Source organism: Myotis yumanensis, unplaced genomic scaffold (assembly GCF_028538775.1).
Source record: "Myotis yumanensis isolate MYYU_CA2020_CCGP unplaced genomic scaffold, mMyoYum1.0.hap1 SCAF_1, whole genome shotgun sequence".
Lineage (NCBI taxonomy): Eukaryota > Metazoa > Chordata > Mammalia > Chiroptera > Vespertilionidae > Myotis > Myotis yumanensis.
In genome coordinates, this window is record NW_027223752.1 from 150,979,166 (window position 1) to 151,000,342 (window position 21,177).

General features: G+C 40.4%; 1 protein-coding gene across 4 annotated transcripts in view; it reads right to left on the reverse strand.

Annotated features, from left to right (window-relative positions):
- The window catches only part of CENPE (centromere protein E), a 66,974-nt gene extending 46,034 nt beyond the window's left edge, over positions 1-20,940 (reverse strand). For all 4 annotated transcript variants that reach the window (XM_070433220.1, XM_070433215.1, XM_070433205.1 and 1 more), the window contains exons 1-13: positions 20,849-20,940; positions 18,888-18,979; positions 15,680-15,769; positions 15,438-15,556; positions 14,599-14,718; positions 13,620-13,701; positions 13,397-13,464; positions 13,258-13,323; positions 9,011-9,062; positions 7,575-7,662; positions 6,627-6,756; positions 5,206-5,325; positions 3,177-3,335 (exon numbers count right to left, since the gene is read on the reverse strand). In XM_070433220.1, the coding sequence (XP_070289321.1) occupies positions 3,177-3,335; positions 5,206-5,325; positions 6,627-6,756; positions 7,575-7,662; positions 9,011-9,062; positions 13,258-13,323; positions 13,397-13,464; positions 13,620-13,701; positions 14,599-14,718; positions 15,438-15,556; positions 15,680-15,769; positions 18,888-18,979; positions 20,849-20,904 (1,242 nt within the window). In that variant the 5' untranslated portion in view covers positions 20,905-20,940. The remainder of the gene's footprint in view (positions 1-3,176; positions 3,336-5,205; positions 5,326-6,626; positions 6,757-7,574; positions 7,663-9,010; positions 9,063-13,257; positions 13,324-13,396; positions 13,465-13,619; positions 13,702-14,598; positions 14,719-15,437; positions 15,557-15,679; positions 15,770-18,887; positions 18,980-20,848) is intronic.
- Between the last annotated feature and the right edge of the window lie 237 nt (positions 20,941-21,177).

A 21,177-nucleotide genomic window follows, 5' to 3' on the forward strand; every position in this document is an offset into this window, starting at 1 on the left:
CTCTTATCCCTCTACTAGTACAAGCATTATCTCATTTTATTTGATCCTCTCAACAATCCTCTATTACCACATCCATTTTATAAAGAAGATGAGGGTCCAAAAAGTTGGGAGAAGTTGTGTACAATCTTACACCCAAATGGTGGCTGAGCCCATGCCTGTAACTTCAGAGCCTATCCACTAACCACTCCATTGCATTGCCTCTCAAGATTTTCTGTATAATATAGATATTTGTATAATGCAGATATATATATATATCTGTATATATATATATATACAGATATATATATCTGTATAACTGCATGCTTTCATGCTCCTCCCACACAATATCTTTTTGCTTAAAATAGACAATCCTTTCCACAGCCTGCTCTGCAAAAGCTCAGTTATAAAAATCCTTCACTTCAATGACTTTCAGCTCAAATCCATTTGCTCTCAAACGCACTCTTGGAGCTTGCCATTATCTGAAACTCATAAACCTAGACCTCCTACTCTATCTAAAGTTCCTATCCTTCCACCTCATTGATTCAGTCAATACCATTTTGGCTATCAAGCATAAGAGGGAGCTCTATTCCCTTGATCCACTACTTTCTTCTTGCCAGCTCCCTCTTGGTTCTTATCTCATCATCTTAGATTCCATAGATGATCACTTGAATCGTGTTTTTGGGTCAACAGCCTCAAATTATTTGACCCATTCTCTGTTCCTTACACCTAGTCCAATCCAGTGAACACTCAAATGAATTACACTACCTCCTCCACCTTTACCAGTCTCCTGAACGCTGTCAGAGGCACACAACCAAAAGTCTGGCTGCCAACATCATCTGGGTCTTTAATGCTGCCTGGCCACACTCCTCTCCACGTGGGCTTTCTTTTCCATTCCTTACAAAGGCTAAACCCTTAGCATGTCTACAAACTTGTGTCTTTACCATCTCCTGCCACCACAGCATAAAAATAAATAAACCTCCTATTTCACAAAGAAAATATAAGCCTAAATTTATGAAAGCATTACTTGCACTGAAGCCTATTCCTTCCTCTGTCCTTGTTATAATTAACAGGTGTTTCTCCCTCTAAGTCCAGACCTTCTGCTGTATTTAAGATCCCATCCCTTTGGGCCATCTCAACCCACTGCAAGGTGGCTTTCACGCCCAACACATAATACAAATTGCTTTTGCAAATGAGCTTCTTGTTTCTAAATCCCAATTTTTTTTGGTCTACATGTATCTTATTTAACTTCTCAGTAGAATGTGACACACTGCCTCTCTGGAATAGTTTCTTCCTCTCATGACCACATTCACTTGTTTCCTTAACTCTACAGCTTAACCCTAGGCTCCTTTATGGATTCTTCTTCTCTGCCTTTACCAACTTTACACCTATAAAGTTGCTGTTTCTTGGGGTTTTGTCTTTGGCCCTCTGTTCTTTTCATTCTCAACATGCTCCCAAAGCAAGCTCATCCATTCACAAGACTTTAATTTGAATCGATCTGTAATGTTTATGTCCAAATGGCTATCTCCATCTCAGATCTTTCACTTGATTTTCATACACTTGCATTTTCAACTATCTGACACCTTTAACTGGTGATGTCTCAGATCCAAACACTGAGCAGCGTCACTGCTCTATATTCCTTGACCCTTAACGCAACGAGTACTGCTACCAGCTATCCAGTAAGCCTAGCAATGCTTGCAAGTCATTCTGGAAACCTCTTTCTCCCTTTCCCTGCCTCCCACATCTAAACAATCACAAACTCACGTTGAGTCTCCCTCCCAAATAGCTCTTCAGTTTATCCAATATTAGAGCCACCATCCTTGTAGAGGCCCAATCTGATGTGCATACCAGCTCTACACCTTTTTAAAACACAATTCCGATCATGTTACTTACAAGGCTTTGTTCCTGTCCTTAGCATAACGTAACGTTTAAAACTTTCAATGTGGTTTTAAATGCCCCTGCCACCAGAATATTTTAAGTCCAAGAAACATGTTTTTTCACAACTTCTGTACATGCAGATATCTTTCTGAACCACTCATTTCTACACCTTTCATTGGGCTATTTCCTACTCATCACTCTCAATACATAGATCTTGAAGTCTTCTATATACTTAGCATGGTAATTTGAATATAACGTATATTAATAATAACCTTAATAGCAAATCTTAATTGAGGGTTTGCTATATGGAATATTAAGCACATTCTGTAATACTTCTCACATCAATCCTATAAGGTGGGGATCAGGCTGTCTCACTGATTAGGAAACTGCAGCAAAATTTATCTATAATAACAAAAGCATAATATGCTAGTTAGGGCAGATGTCCTTCCAGATGAAGCGGGGCTATGAAGAAAGCCTGGGTCCCGGGTGCCAGAGGGAAGCTGGCGCTGGATGCCGGGGGAAGGAAGGCCTACTCTTGCATGAATTTCTAGTATTTAAGAAATTGCTTGCCCTGACTGGTTTGGCTCGGTGGATAGAGCGTCGGCCTGTGGACTGAAGGGTCTGGGGTTCGATTCCGGTCAAGGGCATGTACCTTGGTTGCGGGCACATCCCCAGTAGGGAGTGTGCAGGAGGCGGCTGATTGATGTTTCTAACTCTCTATCCCTCTCCCTTCCTCTCTGTAAAAAAATCAATAAAATATATTTTAAAATATACATATATTAAAAAAAAAAAGAAGAAAGAAATTGCTTAAGGTCCAGAGTTAGGGACTGACAGAATTGGGATTCAAATCCAGACAGTTCAGCTCCAGAGGTCATTCTCTTAACTATTACATAACCAGAACCCAAAAATATCTGTTGGACAAAAGATATCTAACTATTCTAGTAGAAACAAAAAGAACACATACTGGAAGCCAGAATTCTGATCACTATGTTAACTTATATTCTAGTTCAATTTCCCTGAGATGAATATTTGTTTAAAGAGAAAATATTCCCACTCTAGATGTCTGTGGCTCCCAATCACTTAATCAATTTCATAAGAAGCACATTTCAAATCTATTCCTTGACTATATACCAGACTTCTTGAATTGCTATCTCTGCATGTGGGAATCAGGAAAGTGTATAGGCAAATACACAAAAAGTTCTGAGTTTCTTGAATATATAGTATCAAAGGATAAGAAATACATAACTAGAGAATAAACATATAGGAATGCCAATTCTATTCTCTATATACTAAGTTTAAGCTGTCGACATTTACACTTTTACCTTTAATTCCTGTTGTGATGTGAGGGAAGAAGAAGTCACCAGCATTCGTGTTAAGTTTTGAATTTTCTCAATCTGCACTTTTTGAAGCAGATCTTTTTCTTCCAAAAGTTGGGCCAATTGGTCTTTTTCCATTGCCTGGGCCCGAGTCTCTGTAGAAACCTATAGAATATAATATTCGGTTATATTAATGAATATGGCTAGGTTTTAGAACCTTGAAAAGTAACCTAAAAGAATATAAATTTTTGTGAACCATGAACATTTTAATGTTATTAAACTAAAATATCCTACCTGCAGAACACCAATATGCAGTTACAACAGTTTCTCAATCTTATAATAAAATCAGTAAAATATACAGTTCTTCTCATGTGCATACTCCATATGCCATGTATAAGATTATAACAATGCTCTTAGAGCAATTCTATTTAAACAAAAAATAAATAAAAGGGAGGGAGAGAGAGAAACATTGATTAGAAACATCTATCAGCCACCTCCTACTGGGGATCAAACCGGCAACCTGGGCATATGCCCTGACCAGAGTTGAACCATGACCTCTTGGTTTATAGGTTGATGCTCAACCACTGAGCCACTGGCTGGGCTAGAGCAATTCTATTAATTGCCTGAAAATATATAAATAACAGGCAGAGAAGTCAGAAAAGTAGAGACCTGAATACCTACAGCAAAAGAAGAGATGTTCTTTTAAGACTACCATATGGTATCTTAGAGTTCATCTTTTAAAAGATCACCAGGGGACCATAATGATTAAAACAAATAAATTACAACGACAAGTGATTATGCTATTTTATTAGATTGATTAGAGGCCTGGTGCATGGATTCGTGCACCAGTGGGTCCCTCGGCCTGGCCTACAGGGATCGGGCTGAAACTGGCAGTCTAATATCCCCCAAGGGGTCCCTGATTGCGAGAGGGTGCAAGCCGGGCTGAGGGACCCCACTGGTGCATGAATCTGTGCACCGGGCCTCTAGTATGGTTATTCTCTTCCCGCCCTCTCCCCTTCCCCCCTTTCCTCCGAGATTCATCAGTCTGTTCCATGTTTCCATGCCTGTGATTTCCGCTTGTGTTGAGCATCTGCCCCCTGGTGGTCAATGCGCATCATAGCTACCTGCCGGTCAGCGGTAGCCTAGGCTTGTGGTCGGCAAACCGCGCTTAGCTAGCCACATGCGGCTCTTTGGCCCTTGAGTGTGGCTCGTCCACAAAATACCATGTGCGGGCGCACACGTACAGTGCAACTGAAACCTCATGGCCCATGCGCAGAAGTCAGTATTTTGTGGAAGAGCCAGTATTTTGTGGAAGAGCCACAATCAAGGGGCCAAAGAGCTGCATGTGGCTCGTGAGCCGCGATTTGCCAAGCAGCCGTTTGCCGACCACTAGCCTAGGCTTTTATATATATATAGATATAGACACTGCAGGGTTAGAAGAGGAATTCAAGATAACATGAAACTATAGAAAGTAGTTTTGCATAACCACACATGGTCTTCCTTTTTAACCCACTTCCCTATATTTGTGACCATTTTTAAAGAGTATCTACTTGGCCTGTCTGGTGTGGGTCAGTGGTTGAGCACTGACCTATGAACCAGAAAGTTTCAGTTAAATTCCTGATCAAGGCACTTGCCCAGGTTGCAGGCTTGATCCCCAGTAGGGGGCATGGAGAAGGCAGCTGATCAATGATTCTCTTTCATCACTGACGTTTCTATCTCTCCTTTTCCCTTCCTCTCTGAAATCATAAAAATATGTATTTTTTAAAAAAGTATTTACTTGGCCCATTTCAAAATCCCAAATTTTTCCCTTTGGAAACAAAAAATGAAATCGAAAATAATTGCAAGAAACCAAATCTTTCAGTTTATAGTGAATTAAACTAAAACTTTTGCGTTGATTTCTTCTTAGTTAAAAACTGTTTTAAAGTTAGGTCACATGACACAGATATTGATGATTTAAGAGCCTTTCTGAGCATTTAGGCAGATTTCAATTCTATTTCTGTCCCATTCTTTACTGAAATACATGGTTCATACATACCTCCTCTAACTGTTTTTTAAGATCCATTATTTCTTTTCTATATCTTTTCAGGAGCGCTTCATCACTTGATACTTCATTTACATAAGGAGTATTCTTCATATATTTAGCAGTACTGGCAAACTGGGAAAAAAATATGAATGTTCAGTGCTTGACACTAAAACATTTATTTTAGTCAATATTTAGGTTTCTTGTAGTTAAGTTCTTTAGAGAAAAAAAATCAATGCTCTTCCAAGGTGGCATAATACTTTTCAACACAAAGAACATTCTGTATGCTGTAATAATTCCTGTAACCTACCCTGGCACTGAAATATCTTCAAGGAGAGTCAAATGTTTTAAAAACAGAAGGTGACAGAAAACCTACAAACACTGGCTTACTAGAATCCCATCTACCCTTCAAAACCCAGTGCAAATCGCTCCCTCTAAAAAAGCAGCTGTCCTTCCTTTGAATTCTATCCTACTTACTAGCCACGTAACTATTAATCCAAGGCAATTATGTTGGAAGACAGTCTAATCTTCCCCATAAGACTATAAATTCTGTGAAGCCAGGGACTGTATGTTCTATCTTTGTTTCTCTGACAGTATCATGATCCAGTGTTCAATAGCTCTTTAAAGCAATGAAGTAACTTTAAGTGATAACATGAAGATGACCATTAAATCACTGAACCCTTCATTGAAAAAGCTATTCTATTGAAATTTCTCATTTTTCCTTTAACTCACACCCCCAACCCTCCCCCCGTTCCCCACAAACAAAAACAAACCCAAAACAGAAAGTGCAGGCTTTGAGCTCAGAGTCAATTAGCTAGCAGGAATTTAAGAATTATTGTTATCAAGACAAACACTTTTTTGAAACAACTTCCACTTGTTGCAAGCGATACTAGTTTTCATTTATGGGACTGATTAAAAAGTATCCTTCTATGATAAATTAAGTAAAAAAGTGAGTTATTTAAATAAAAATATCGTGTTAATTTCAGTAAAAGTGTTAGATGTGGCAAAAATTGTGGAGATGAGATATGAATGACTGAAGTCTGGGAAAATTAAAAAAATCTATTTAGTAGACAGCACATTAATTTTATCAGGTATGTTATGTCAATAGAAAAAAAGAAAACACAGCTAGCCTGGCTGCTGTTGCTCAGTGGTTGGAGCATCAGCCCACACAAAGGGTTGCAGGTTCGATTCCTGGTTGGGGTGCGCACAGGAGGCAACCAATTGATGCATCTCTCTCACATCGATGTTTCTCTCTCTTATCTTCCTCCTTCCCTTCCACTCTCTCTTAAAAAAAAATTATGAAAAATGAACAAAAACAAAAAACCCAAAATAAACCCAAAAAACCTACAACTAAGCTTAGTAGGTATTTTTTCTTCTTTAAGATAACACCCCCGCGCCCTGCCCAATTAAGTTGAGATAAAAAAAAACAAACTCACCTGGAGAGTACTAAGAGTTTCATCAAAAGACACTGGAGTAATTGTGCAGATAATACGTGTTTTGGCATTTCCTCCCAAGGAATTCTGGAGAATTCGTGTTAATTTGCTATCTCGATAATTTATGAAACCCCTAGGTGAGAAATGAGTTTGGGAAGAAAAAGAGTAAGAATTTTTATATAACAAAAATGGTTACTTGATTAATGCAGAACTTTAGCTACAACTATAAAAATAAATTCTTTTCTGATTAAAGAGGGCAGGTAAAATTTACTGACTCGAAATCTATACTAATAAAAGGGTAATATGCTAATTAGACCAGATGTCTTCTGAACAACCTTCCGGATGTCCTTCTGGACAAAGCCATGGTGGCGGGGCCGAGGCAGAGGTGGTTAGGGGCGATCAGGCCGGCAGGGGAGAGTGGTTAGGGCAGTGGTCGGCAAACTGCGGTTCTTTGGCCCCTTGAGTGTGGCTCTTCCACAAAATACCGACTTCTGCGCATGGGCCACGAAGTTTCAATCGCACTGTACATGCACGCCCTCCCATGGTACTCGTGAGCTGCAGTTTGCCGACCACTGAGTTAGGGCAATCAGGCCGTCAGGGGAAAACAGGGGGATCAGGCCGGCAGGCATGTGAGTGGTCCCGGATTGCGAGAGGGATGTCTGGCAGTTGAACATCCCCTGAGGGGTCCCAGATTGGAGAGGGTGCAGGCCAGGCTGAAGGGACCGCCCCCCCCCCCCCCCACACGAATTTCGTGTACTGGACCTCTAGTATTTAAAGTAAGTTAATTTAGCTGGTCATAGTCATAGATATAAGAAGTCATGCATGCTCACTGAATCACAAAAGCTTTTGAATACATGAAAGAAATTAGCACTTTGTCACTAAACTATAATAATTTTCAACCTCATGAAAAATGTAAGCATTAACAGGTAAATCACCGTGGGATAGTCTTACCCAACTTGTCCATCACTAAGTTTCTTGATCACTTGTCCCAAAATAAATAAACTTCGATTTATATTGCAGCCTTCCTTAAGTCTCACACCTGCATTGATTAAACAAATATGAAAACTAAAATTGATTTCTGTACTACATGAAGAACTTATTTACCAGTAAGTTATAAGACAAATTAGAAATAAAAGGGTCAGATGCTAATGTCTATGCTTTGCACTAGATCTGAGCCCACCTTTTACACCACAGGTAGAAGGAGCCCTCTCCCTATTCCTCCCACCTATAGAATGAATCAGCAAAGTTGTCACCTGAGGGAACTAGCAAAAGGAAAATGACTAAGAATCAGAAGGAGGAAAAGCCCATTTCCCAAAAGAGCCTCTGACCCCTCAGTTCAAATCTATTTTTTTCAAACCTCACAAGCAACTATAGACATACAATCAAGTTAGTTCCTATAGGCTCACAACCAAAAAGGTTTTCATTTTAAAATTGTTAATATGCTCAAATGACTCAAACATTTAAAAAAAAAAGCACATTGAAAAAACCCTCTCACTTTTATGCTTCATTCAACCTATTCCTGTTTCTATTCCAGCAAACCATTTTTATTAGTTTATTTTTCTAGAGATTTTTATAAATACAAGTCCATACATATTAATTTCTCCCCTTTTTTACACTAATTTAGTAGATTAAATACACTACTTTTGCACTTTGCTTTTTTTCAATTGGAAGCTGTTATTTCAGGTGCATTATTCAGCTATGACTGTAATATTGCAGCTTAACAAGCCAGCTTAAAAAAAGCATTTATTTCTTATTTACAGGTCTGAGAATTCACTGGTTTGGTGGATATAGGCCACCCTCAGCTGAGTGTGTCTATGTCAGGCTGAAGGAAATTAATGTAGAGAGGTTTGACATCTTTATGATTGTGAACCTTCCCATCTAAGTAAGCTCACCCATTTGTGTAAGTATATGGTTATGTTCCTCAGGTCTGTTTTAAAGTTTTCTTTATGTTGGTCTTATGAAATTTTTGTTGAGTTTCATCCTAGGTATTACATCCTTTAAGTCATTGCTGTAAATGGAGTCTTCCGTACGCTTAATATTCTAACTGGTTGTTGTTTGTATCATGAGAGTTATTAATGTCAGCATATTAATTTTGTACCCCACTACCTTTCTGAATTTCCTTACTGATTATGACAATTTGGTTTTCATGGTACTCTCAGGAGCTTTCCAGCTGTACAATCCTAACATCTGCATAGTTTTAGTTTTTTAATTGATGCTACAGTAGCCTGAAGTAACTAGCTCAATACAGAAGCTGATTTTTTCATTAAAGACCTTTATCACAAAATTGTTATTGCCAATACGTTATTAGTTTCTAAAATGTATGCTAGCACTTTTTATTCTGTAAAACAGGAAAACATTCAGACCAACACTGCATGAGTTTTCATTACCTTCAGCACCTGTTTGAGCAGCTCTTTCACTGCCTGCAAGATCAACCAAATTCTGAAAGATAGATGGAAATAAACCTTTAGGAAGGATAACCTGAAATAATGAAATCCAAACTGAAAGCATGTTTTTAATGCATGGTTTATCTGAACACCACTCTTATACCGCTGTCTCTCACCCCACTGTCTAGGCCTTCTGTTTCCTGAGTCATCTACACAGTATTCCTTAACTATACTGTATCCTCCATACTGCTGACAGAATAGGTTCTCTATTTCCTACACAAAGTTCAAAACCTAACTATGGTGATTATGATTCTTTACAACCTGGCAATTGTGTTGCCCCAACATTATATCTATCCATTGCTTACTCTTAACTACTCACTAAATTGAACTATATGCACTATGTCCTACACACACATGTGCTTCCACACTTGCAAGTGCTATCTTTTGCCACTCCCTTTTAGTTAGTTTGAATGTTCTAGTATGCCCTTACTCATTATTCAGGACCAAAGGCAAATGTTACCTCCTCAATGTAGTTTTGCTGATTTTACCCTTCATCCCCCACACACTGAATGAATTGATTTTCAACTGTGTACAGAGAGGTGTTTATAGATATGACTTATTCTTACTAGTATAGTGCTGAGCTAGTCATTTGTATCTCCCAACACACTGTAGCATCTTTAAAAGCACAGGCCCCTCTTTCATTTCACAAATGTTGTTGAACAAAGTGACTGCTTGTCATGCTGCAGGCGGTTTGTTAGGTACTAGAACCGGACAAATAAAGGCCCCTGCTCTCAGAGCTTATATTCTACATGGGGTGGGATGAGGAGAGGAGGGAGTTGGTGAGAAGAGAGAAAAAGACAAACAGATAAGAAACATATCATGTAAGTGTAATACAGATAGTTTAAAGGGAAGGGCAGAGAAAATTCTTTGGATTGGGTGGTTGGGGAAGACCTTCCATTAAACCAGGGGTGGGGAACCTTTTTTCTGCCAAGGGCCATTTGGATATTTATACTGTCATTTGCTTAATATAATTCAGTTAATATAAATTTATGTTGCTATGAATAAAGCTCACAGATTTATTGAATTTCCAGTCCCGCCAGTGGTTATCTTGGCAGGGCCAGACTAAATATGCAGCCTGTAGGGCGGACATTCCCCACCCTTGCATTAGACTAAGATCAGAAATGACAGAGAAGAGGGAGCCAGCCATGCAAAGACCAAGGGAACTGTATTTAAGAATAAAGAATAGACTGTACACTCAGTCACAAAGCAATAACAAGCTTAGTGCATTCAAAACATAGAAAGGGCAGCACTGGCAGAGTGAGTGAAAGATAGGACAAGATAGGGTAAGAACTCTGGATTTTCTAAGTGCAACGGGAAATCATGAGAGGGCTTTAAGCAAGAGCAACATGTCTTGATTTAACTTTCTGAAGGATCAACTGTGAAACCCTAGGTGGAGAAAGGGTTGGGGAGGGGCAAGAGAGGCAGCAGGGAGCCCAAAGAGGAATGTTAGTGTGAGACAATGGTGGCTTGAACTAGACAGGTAGCAGTGGAGACAGTAAGTAGTGGAGGGATGTTTTCTTTATTCTTTTAATCTCCAGAGCCCAGTACTATGCTCACAACATGGTAAAGGCTCAGTAAATATTCTTAATGCATTTAAAGTCAGAGATTTAAATTGTTTCTCTGTGGAGACTTGCAGGAATGGCAGGTAATTCTGTACTATTACTTTGTAGTTCTATCTCAGATACTTCTTTCTCTAAAATACTCAGAGAAGTCTAATCTTTTTTGTAAAGTATCTATTACAGATAACTCTGATACATAATAACAGGGCAACGTGGTGATGAAGGCAGCATGAATTAAGGTATAAGATGGAATGAGCATTAGTATTCGAAGATATGAAGAATCTATAAGAGAGGAGCTCATGTGGAGTAGAAGGAAGTAAAGTAGATGGGCCAAAAGTGGCCAGATCTTGACTATGGGAGAGACACAACAAGATCAGTACTTAATAACATTTGAAATGAAGATCAAAGTCCAGGAGAATGATGTAGCACCTAAATGAGTATGACACCAAGGAGAAATGTTGAAAGATGAAATCAGTAAGAAATGGTTAAAACTGGATAAAAGGGAAGGCAGAAAGAGAGCCAAAATGACTTGGGTTTTTAGCCTAGGGGACCAGAATAATGCTGGTACAACTGGAAAAAAGGAATATTCATTGCAATAGGAATAAATTAATTTGGTTTTAGACACACTGAAGTTTGAGACAAGAATGGGACATCTGATATAATAAAAGGTTAATATGCAAATAGACCAAATAGCGGAACCAAATAACCAGTTGCCATGATGTACGCTGACCACCAGGGGCGCACACGGAACATGGTGGGTATTGGCAGCAAGCGGCAGAGCGTGGAACATGGCAGGCGTTGGCTGTGGCAGGATGATGGAACAGGTGAGCAGGGGTGCCAGACCAAAGCAGGGCGCTGGTGGCTGTCATCAGGGAGAGACTGTGGTGGTTACTGAAATTTCTTTGATCCTGCCTGTGCCACGGTCCCGCCAGTACTCTCACCTGCTGCTGGCGCCGGTCCCCGTCACACCCACAGCTGGTGTTCAGCACCAGACCCAATTGCTTGGTGCCATCAGCAGGTGCGAGTGGTGGCTGCTGGCCCTGATTGCCCCTCAGGGCTTCTTCACCTCCCCCTGCTCCTGAGGGGTGATTGGATCGGCAACTGCTGCTCACACACACTGAGGGTGCTGGTCCTGCTCGCACCCGCTCCTGCTCTCTCCACACTGTCAGCAGTTGTGAGTGGGACAGGTGCTGTCAGTGTGTGGGAGCGGCAGCAATGGGAGCAGGACTTTCAGCAGACAGGGGACTGGGGGGCCCCAGTGGAGTGGGGTAGCGGGGGGGGGGGGGGGGGGCTGCGGCAGGAGGGGCCAGGAGGGGGCACGGGGGATGGGCCGAGACCCGCCCCTGTGCCCACCGCAGCCTCGCAGCCCACAATTCCTTTCATGGTGCACGAATTTGTGCACTGGGCCCCTAGTGCGATTATAATAATCATTAGGAAGACATGTATTAGAACCCAGAGACTCTAGATAAAATAAACATTTGGCCATCATTAACACAGAAGTGATAACAATGTCTGAGAACACGCATGGGAAGTAAGAAAGGCCACAGAACAGCCTGTGTTTTTGTTAGAAGGGTAGGAGAAAAGAGGCCACACAGGGGAATAGAGAAGACGCACAGCTAAGAGAACCTGGATCTTATCACAGAAAGGCTAGGAAATGCTCAAAGGCCACCTACAAAGAGTCAGAAAATGATCCTTTGGGGAAGACTTCTTCCCAAGAAGATACTTAAGAGTGGGAGGCTGGAAGGTTGTTGGATCAGATGGGACCTGTTGTCCCTAAATGAGAGCATCAAACAACATGAGAAAAGTCATCAAATGGATCACTGACCATGTCAAGGGTATTAAAGCTAAATTAAGAGAAAAGTTGGAAATGTAGTGATATATCACAGGCCAGGTTTGGAAAACAAAACAGAAGTTAGGTTTTTTGCTGTTAAATTAAAGCAAGACTAGTTTACTAAAATAAGCTTTGCACTTGTATGGTAAAGTAAGTAAACTAGAATTAGATTTAATTAAGACTGATTTTTCAAAATCTAAAAATGAACAAACATAAACTATGTACAAGATGAATAAGATATCACTCTTGCTTTCCAGGGATTTACAGTCTAAAACACTGTGTTTATAATATAAAATATATTTTTTTATTTACTTAAGAATGAACTTGAATGTGATTTACTTTTAAACCATCCCACTTAAGTTTTTGTTTATCGCACAAGTCTTAATTCTATTGGATGAGACTAAAAAGCCAAAAAACAAAGACACTGACCCATTCCAAAATTACGTTAACTCTTAAATGTGTATGAAAAACAAATAAACAAAAAAACAAAAAAAAAACACCCCCAAACAAAAAAACAAACAAACCCCCCTTCATTACTGTCATAGAAAGCCTCAAATCCTACAGTCCTAACATCTAAATTTTAGGAGATGGTAGCCATACATAATAGGAAGAAAGATCCTCTAAATTCTTCCTACATTTTAGCTAGCAATTTTATGCTACATATGTCGCTAGTTAAAGTACCATTTATAGATGGTTCTATTTAGTTCAGTTAACAGTCCTTATGAAACCAAACAACCCACAACTGAGTCCAATTTTGCTTTGGCGGATAAGGTACATTATCATGGTTTATCAATACTCACCAAGTGGGACACCTTGACAGATCCTTCACAATTAGAAGGTTCACCTTTCTCTCTACTTTCCAAAATCTAGAAGGAAAAGGAAACTTGTAGAAAACTTAGTGCATTCTTAACTGGAAAGACCAAATAGAGAATTACCTACCATCCTAAAAATGGTATGAGAGCGACTGCTTCTTTGATTCATTTTTGTAATTCCATAATGTCTATTCTCTGTAAAAAATGAGTCATATTTCAGCAGTGTATGTCAACATTTTTAAAAATTAACTTTTACTTTAGCTTAAAACTGAAAGTGTGACTTGAAGCCTAAATGCATTCAATTGAATAGTTTTTACAATGTCTTGAAGAAATACAGAATAAAGTCTTACTTTCTCCCTTTCTGATCCACTTCAAAGCCATTTCTGATGTAGAAACAACTTCTTCTGTGAGGTCAGATACATACACATTCCTCTGAAACAAGTTTAATTATGGGAAGGGTAAAGAAATAGAAAACACTTAAAAGTTTGCATATCAAAAAGAAGGTGCGAACTATGATAGAATACATTTTTAGAAGTCAAAATGCAAAATGAAAACTATAGTATGAAAATAACAAGTAAACTTATGATATTTACAATTTACTTCCTATATCAAAGCACACCAAATTCTAACCTGAAACTTCCATCTTGCTCTTTTTAGGCACTTACACCAATATATTACAGCTGTCAATATTTAAAAACTACACATATAGGGGTGGGCAAAAGTAGGTGTATAGTTGTGAGTATACAAAATACAAAATTTATTTATATTTTTTAGAATTTATTCTTGTATTATTGTATTACTAGAGGCCTGGAACAAGAAATTCATACACTCAGGGTGGGTGGTGGGGGGGCGCCCTCAGCCCAGTCTGTGCTCTCTCCCAGTCCGGGAGCCCTTGGGGGATGTCCGACTGACAGCTTCGGCCTGCTCCATGAGGAGCGGATATCCTTAGAGCTGTCACGAAGGCAGGAAAGGCTCCTGCCACCACTGCTGCGCTCACCAGCCGCAAGCCTGGCTCAGGGCTTCTGGTTGAGTGGCACTCTTGCATTGAGCATCTGCCCCCTGGTGGTCAGTGTGCGTCATAGCCTCCGGTCATTCCACTGTTCAGTCATTTGCATATTAACCTTTTATTATATAGATGTTACAACTGTAAACCTACTTTTGCCTGCTATGTATTGCTTAAAAAGGGATCTTTATAATCACTTAAGAAAAAATAAAATAAACCATAGATACAGCACTTAAAAATATAGAAATTAAAGGTAAATGTTCAAGAACAACAATAGCAATAAATAAGTCTCTTTTTTGAGCTACTTTGTTAACTCTGCTACTCACATTGAAGTCTTCCCGAATTATTAAAGGCTTCATTTTTCGAGTGTCACAAAGTAAGTCTGTAATGGTTTCATTATATATTTCCATGTAAGACACACGCAAGAGAAATTCCCTATCAGGAAACTAGAAGATAAAACAACAACAAAACATTAATCATCCATTTAGGAAAACCTAATACTAAATGTTTATGTGTTAATATTAAAATATTGTTTGAAAAACTATCTCCTTAAAACAAACAAACAAACAAAACCCCTAAAAATCCCCTTATGGTTCTATATTAATAATGATAAACACAAAACTATAAAAGCAAAAGCACTGTTTCAGAAAAATATAGTATCATAGAATTAGAAGAGTGTCCAGTCCAAATCTATAAGTTCAAAATAAAACCATACACACAGATGTTCAAATAAAAACATTAAAAATCATTAAAATAATAATAAGTAATTTAAATGCAATCAACTCTTAACTAATTAGGCTGCCTTATCTGGCCCTCTGCTGCCCTTGTCTTTTATCTACATCTATTTTTACTGCACCTTGGTAATCAATGGCAGTTAAACAAAGGCAGTGAGGAGTTATCCATTCTGATAAGACTTTCCTGTTCCTTAATGCCCATTTTGTGGTCGGAGTATTACTATTTCAAGCAAAAAATGAAGAACTTTAAGCTCTGAAGTAAGTTTGTGGAAAAGAAGTAAATCTATGCCATGCCTTTCTTCTCTCCCCATAGATAATCAAGAGATAACTGTAAATCTACTTCCTTCATCATTACAAGAGAACACTGAAGTTGCTATCCTATTATTACTACTTTTACCTGTCTATACTAGAAATTTAGCTAAGTTATTTACCTTCTCAATTTTATGGAAAATGTCATGAATTGCCCTGGGTATTACTCCCAAATAATCTCCTGAACCCATCATAGTAAATGTTTTTCCCGAAGCAGTCTGCCCATAGGCAAATATAGTACCTGCAAAAACAAAACACACACAAAGATTAAAAAAAGAGAGAGACTACTAAAATATTGACTAAAACTATCAGTATTTGTTGAACAAACAGCCCAAACTAAAATGTTTCTGCAATGAATACAAACCATTATAGCCTTGTATGGCAGAATCTATGATGGGCACTGCTATTTCTTCGTAAACATCTTTAGTGGTTTCATTACTATCAAAGACACGATCTAAAAAACAACAACACATGAGTTAAACCAAACAAACTGTGTTTTCTTCTTAATTAGTAGTTGCTCAAAGAAATAAAATTGTCAGAATCTATAACAGTGATTCCCAAAGTAGGCGCTACCGCCCCCTGGTAGGCGCTGCAGCGATCCAGGGGGGCGGTGATGGCCACAGGTGCATTTGGGGGCGATGAGTAACTGCTATTAAAATTAAGAAAAAATTAATTTCCAGGGGCTGAGTAATATTTTTTCTGGAAAGGGGGTGGTAGGCCAAATAAGTTTGGGAACCACTGATCTATAATAATAAAAACATAATATGCTAATTAGACCGCACGTCCTTCTGGACGAAGTCAGGGCTGCGAGGGAAGCCTGGGTCCTGGGTACCAGAGGGAAGCCGGTGCTGGCAGCTGGGGGAAGGAGGGCCTACTCTTGCACGAATTTCGTGCATCAGGCCTCTAGTATAGTATAAAATATTGAAGACTATATTTTCTTCAACTTTTTGGTCCTCTGAAAATATACTTTTCTATAAGGTAAAATGTGTTGGTCCTCACACCTAAACCCCATCCAAACAAACAAAAAAACCACCCAAGAAAACGTCATCTATGCTATGTACTTTCAAGAGGCAGTAGGGTATAGTGGCTAAATATGGAGTCTTGAAATAGATTGTCTGCAAATACTGGTTCTGAGACTTACTAGCTGTGTGACTTTGGGCAAGGTGGTTGATATATCTCTGTGCCTCAGTTCCCTAATTTGTTAAACCAATACACTATATTATCTTCCTCACAGAATTATTCTAAACGTTAGGTTAATACTTAGGAAATGAGAACTATTACTATTCTTTGGGAAATTTCAATGTTTAGAATGTCTAGCAAAAAGGACTAGCCCTAACTAAACCAAATGCAAACATTTGAAAGAAAAGTACTGAAAAAAAGCTGACTTTAGAGGGAATGCCCAGTTTGCTGGTTGCCAAAGACTAGGTTTAGGACAGCATTTGCCCTGATGAATTCACTAGTCTAGGAAGTGGTTTTCTGCTGTTGTTAGCACATTAAAAATGGACCACTCTTGCAGTGGTAGCCTCACATTAAAAAGCTCACAAGCAATTAATTTGTGCATCAGGAGAGAAATGGATTGACCCACAATGAGAAATTCAGTGATCACACTGCTTGCACCACGCCCATATATCTACCCTGTTGGCAGAACTACATGGAAAACCAAAGTTCCATCCAAAGACTGCTTAGGCATCATAATTTCTGAGCAAGGAGAGATGACCGGATGATTCAAATCTTAATGCCATCTGCTTCAGATAGGTGAATGAGTCAAAATCCTCAATGGGCATATACGGCTTCCGAGAATCTGTAGTACCTGAGTCGAAATGCTTTCGCATTCACTGCTTTTGGTTTTATAATCTCTGGCACATATTGTTTTACCTTTTAAAAACTTATGTTAATCCCCTCAAATAGTCCTTTATCAGGAATCATTTTCTCTACTGTACATCTTGGCTCCAGATCTTATATGTTGGCTTTCTACATTAACACTGTTTTGACACTCATTCCTAAGGTTGTTGAGAACACTTTGCTGTCGCTCTTTGGTGCTTAAGTGGCTAGGACACAGATCTGGAGCCTGACTTCCCCTTGCTGGCTGTGTGACTCTGAGCCTCTGTTTTAGTCCTGTTCTAAAATGGGAAGGTACCTATCACATAGTATCTACTGCACAGGCTTGTTGGAGGATCAAATGAGTTAAGATTATGAAGAGCTTAGAACAGTGTTTGACACACTGGCAACACTATATACATATTAAATCAATACAACAAATCAGTCTAATCAACCTTTAGGGCAGGGGTGGGGAACCATTTTTCTGCCAACGGCCATTGGGATATTTATAACATCATTCTCGGGCCATACAAAATTACCAACTTAAAAAGTAGCCTGCTACATTTGCTTAAATTAGCTTACCCTAGTGCCTTGGCAAGGCCAGACCAAATGGTTTCACAGGCCTCTATGTTCCCTACCCTTGCTTTAGGGCCTTTAAGTCCCTTTGTCCTAGGTAGCTCTCCCTCATCCTGCAGGTCCCAGTTTAAGTGGTACCATTTCAGACACCTAGCTAGATCCCCACTATAAGCTTCCACAAAGCTTGTCATAATAAGTGTAATTACTTATTAAGGTGTCCCTTCTGACACATGATAAGCTCCATAAAAATAGGGGTGAGTCCTTTCCGTATTTCAGCAAAGAAGGAATATCTTCCCTACTTATTGTTTAAAGAGATTTCTTGGAAATAATTGTGGAAAAAATACTAAATTGAAAAGATGATCTTAAAGATGACTTCACATTAAGTGACACATTTTAGGCTTACGAAGTTTTAGGCCATAAATACACTAATAAATAAGAGGGGAAAATGATAGTTTTAGTCATAAGACACTCTGACTATGACTGTTTTAAATATCAATTTATTATCTTACCTTTCATACATAGATGAATAATTTTTTAAGGCACCCACTGAAGCAGTTACCAAAAGGCTTGGTCTCTTCTTTAATGACAAATCCAGTATTATTCACAAGCCTTTGTACTCTTTTTGTTATTGTTGTTAAACCTCACCCTATGATATTTTTACCATTAAAAATATATATATATATATATATATATATATATATATATATATATTCTTATTGATTTCAGAGAGGAAGGAAGAGGGAGAGATAGAAACATCAATGATGAGAGAATCACTCATCAGCTGCTTCCTGAATACCCACTACGGGGGATCGAGCCTGCAACTCAGGCATGTGCCCTGACGGACACTGAACCCGGACCCTTTAGTCCACAGGCCGAGACTCTATCCACTGATCCAAACCAGCCAGGGCTTTCCATTGATTTTTAGAGAGAGTGAAAGGGAGAGGGAGAGAGAGAGAAACATCAATGTGAGCGAACCACATCCATTGGTTGCCTCCGCACAAGCCTTGACCAGGGCTGGGGATCCAGCCTGCAACTGAGGAACATGCCCCTGACCGGAATCAAACCAACCAGAGACCCTTCCGTCTGAGAGTCTGAGCCAAACCGGCGAGGGCTTTTTAATTTGTACTCTTAACAGGAACAGAATAACAGGTTAGCTTTTGATGCTAGCATAAGCTTACCAAAATTAAAGGATTTACTCCCATCCACTTGATAAACAGCATTATTGCCAGTTTTCCAATAAACTTGGGTAGTTTCTCCAAGAGCTTCTTCTCTAAAACAATAAAACACTGCATTTTACTATTACTGGTCAAAGAAGCAATGTTATAGGAAAGATAATTTAAAATATTTCAACTTCTGAAGACTATTTTAAAAGATGGTAATGACATCTATATCAGATAAACATGGAAAATCCACCTTTGGGGGGGAGGGGTGAACACTTTTTTGTAATACTTTTTTTTTATTGATTTCAGAGAGGAAGGGAGAGGGAGAGAGATTAAAACATCAATGATGAGAGTGAATCATTGATTGACTGCCTCCTGCCCCCCCCCCCCCCCCCCACTAGGGATTGAGTCAACAACCTGAGCATGTGCCCTTGACCGGAATTGAACCTGGGGTCCTTCAGTCCGCAGGCCAACGCTCTATCCACTGAGCCAAACCAGATAGGGCAGGGGTCAACACTTTTAAACAGGGCTTCAATAACCTCCTGCCCTCTCATGGGAGATTTATTTCGAAGCTCTTCATTCCCACGGTCTTACCCAGTACCAGCAGCTGAGAAGACACACCCCAAATGCAACCCTGCTTAGGTCCCTCTCCCTTAAATCCTTTATTTATTTTATTTTTTTGTTTTTATTTTATCTATCTATCTATCTATCTATCTAATCCTTTAAAGGTCATCTGAAGTCCTTGCTGTGGCACAGGAGACCTGGATTATGTTTATCTCTCTTCAAACTCATCTTCTAAATTCCTCTATCTATATATCTATCCTAACTCCCTATTAATCAATTACCTGAAGGTTCCTACGGATAACAGATTCAACCCCTCTGCGCCTGGAATACCCTGACTAACCTTCCCGTTAAGTAACTTGATTCTTTCATTCATGAAAAGTGTCAGGAGTTTCCCGACAGTACCCTGCCTCTCCCCCAAACTGTCATCTCACCAAAGGGCTAGGAGGCCTCCAGCCAACACTCTCCGCCAGGATATGGTAACACTTGCCAAGACGTATTGTAATAGTTTCTTTCTGGGGTGAAGGCCGGGGACGAGAGAAGCAAACAGACTTACTTCAGTACCTCCCCTCCCTGCTTTTTCTCTGTAGCATTTATTACTCGCCTATCAACATTCTCATTCTACATTTTTTTTCTACTTTACTTTCTGTCTCTCCCGCCCCAATGTAAGATCCACAGGGCCACGATGACAGTATGTTTAGTACAGTGCACCGTACTAAAAAAAATAAAAAATCTGTATATATCACCAGTCATTCCACTTTCTGCATGTTATATGCAGTCATTGTCTGAATGAAGTCTCAGGTGCCTACTGAATACGATGCAGAAAAATAAAATAAAAAAGACAGGCTCGTCCCGGCTCTTACGGGGTGCACAGCAGGAGGGAGACAGGTCGGTGTCACCTGCCTGAGTGCCAGCAGGACCCTTCCGGCAGGACCTCCCCGGCCGGTGGGTGGCTGGGTGGGTGCAGATGGGGGGCGGGGGGGGGCAGCGCAGGGCTAAGGCTCTCACGCTGACCACACTGAGTTTTTCGATGTAAGAGAGTCCGCAGCCGGAATGTGTCTTTTAGACCCGCCGGTCCTTCCCTGCGACCTGACACATGAGGGAACCCAGGCGAGCAGCGGGTAAGCGGGTCAAGGAGAAGGGATTACAGACCACTGTGCACACCCCAAGGACGCCGCCAACAGTTCGGACAAAAGATCAAGGGAGCGGGTGGAGGGGTAGGTGGGGTGGGCAAAGGCCGGGGAGGGAGACACCGACGATAACGCCAATATTAAAATGTTTTTTTATTAAAAATTTAAAAAGGACAAGCGGCCGAGTTACTGAGCAGCGGCGCCCGGCGGCAGCAGCTCTGGGGAACCCCGCGGGCTTCACCTCTCGGGCTGGGGCCGCAGGGGCCGGGTCGCGGGCCGCACACCTACCTGCTGTTGAGCGGGCGGACCCGCACGCAGACGGCCACGGCTCCCTCCTCCGCCATCCCGTCCTGTCACGCCAGACCCCGGGGAAGCGGCCTAGGCTCTCCGCGCCGGCGATGCGGAGGCCGCGGGCCGCCCCGCCTTTAAGTTTAAATTTTCCCAAACGCCGCTGCTGATTGGGCGAGGTCTCTATGACGTCACGGGCCGTTCCACCTGCGTCGCGGCGCGGGGGGCGCGAGGCCGGCGGGCGCGTCCACGGGTATGGGAGGGGGTGTCACTGTAAAGGGTCTGGAGAAGGGGGTTGCAGGGAGGGATCCGTGAGAGATAAATAGCTA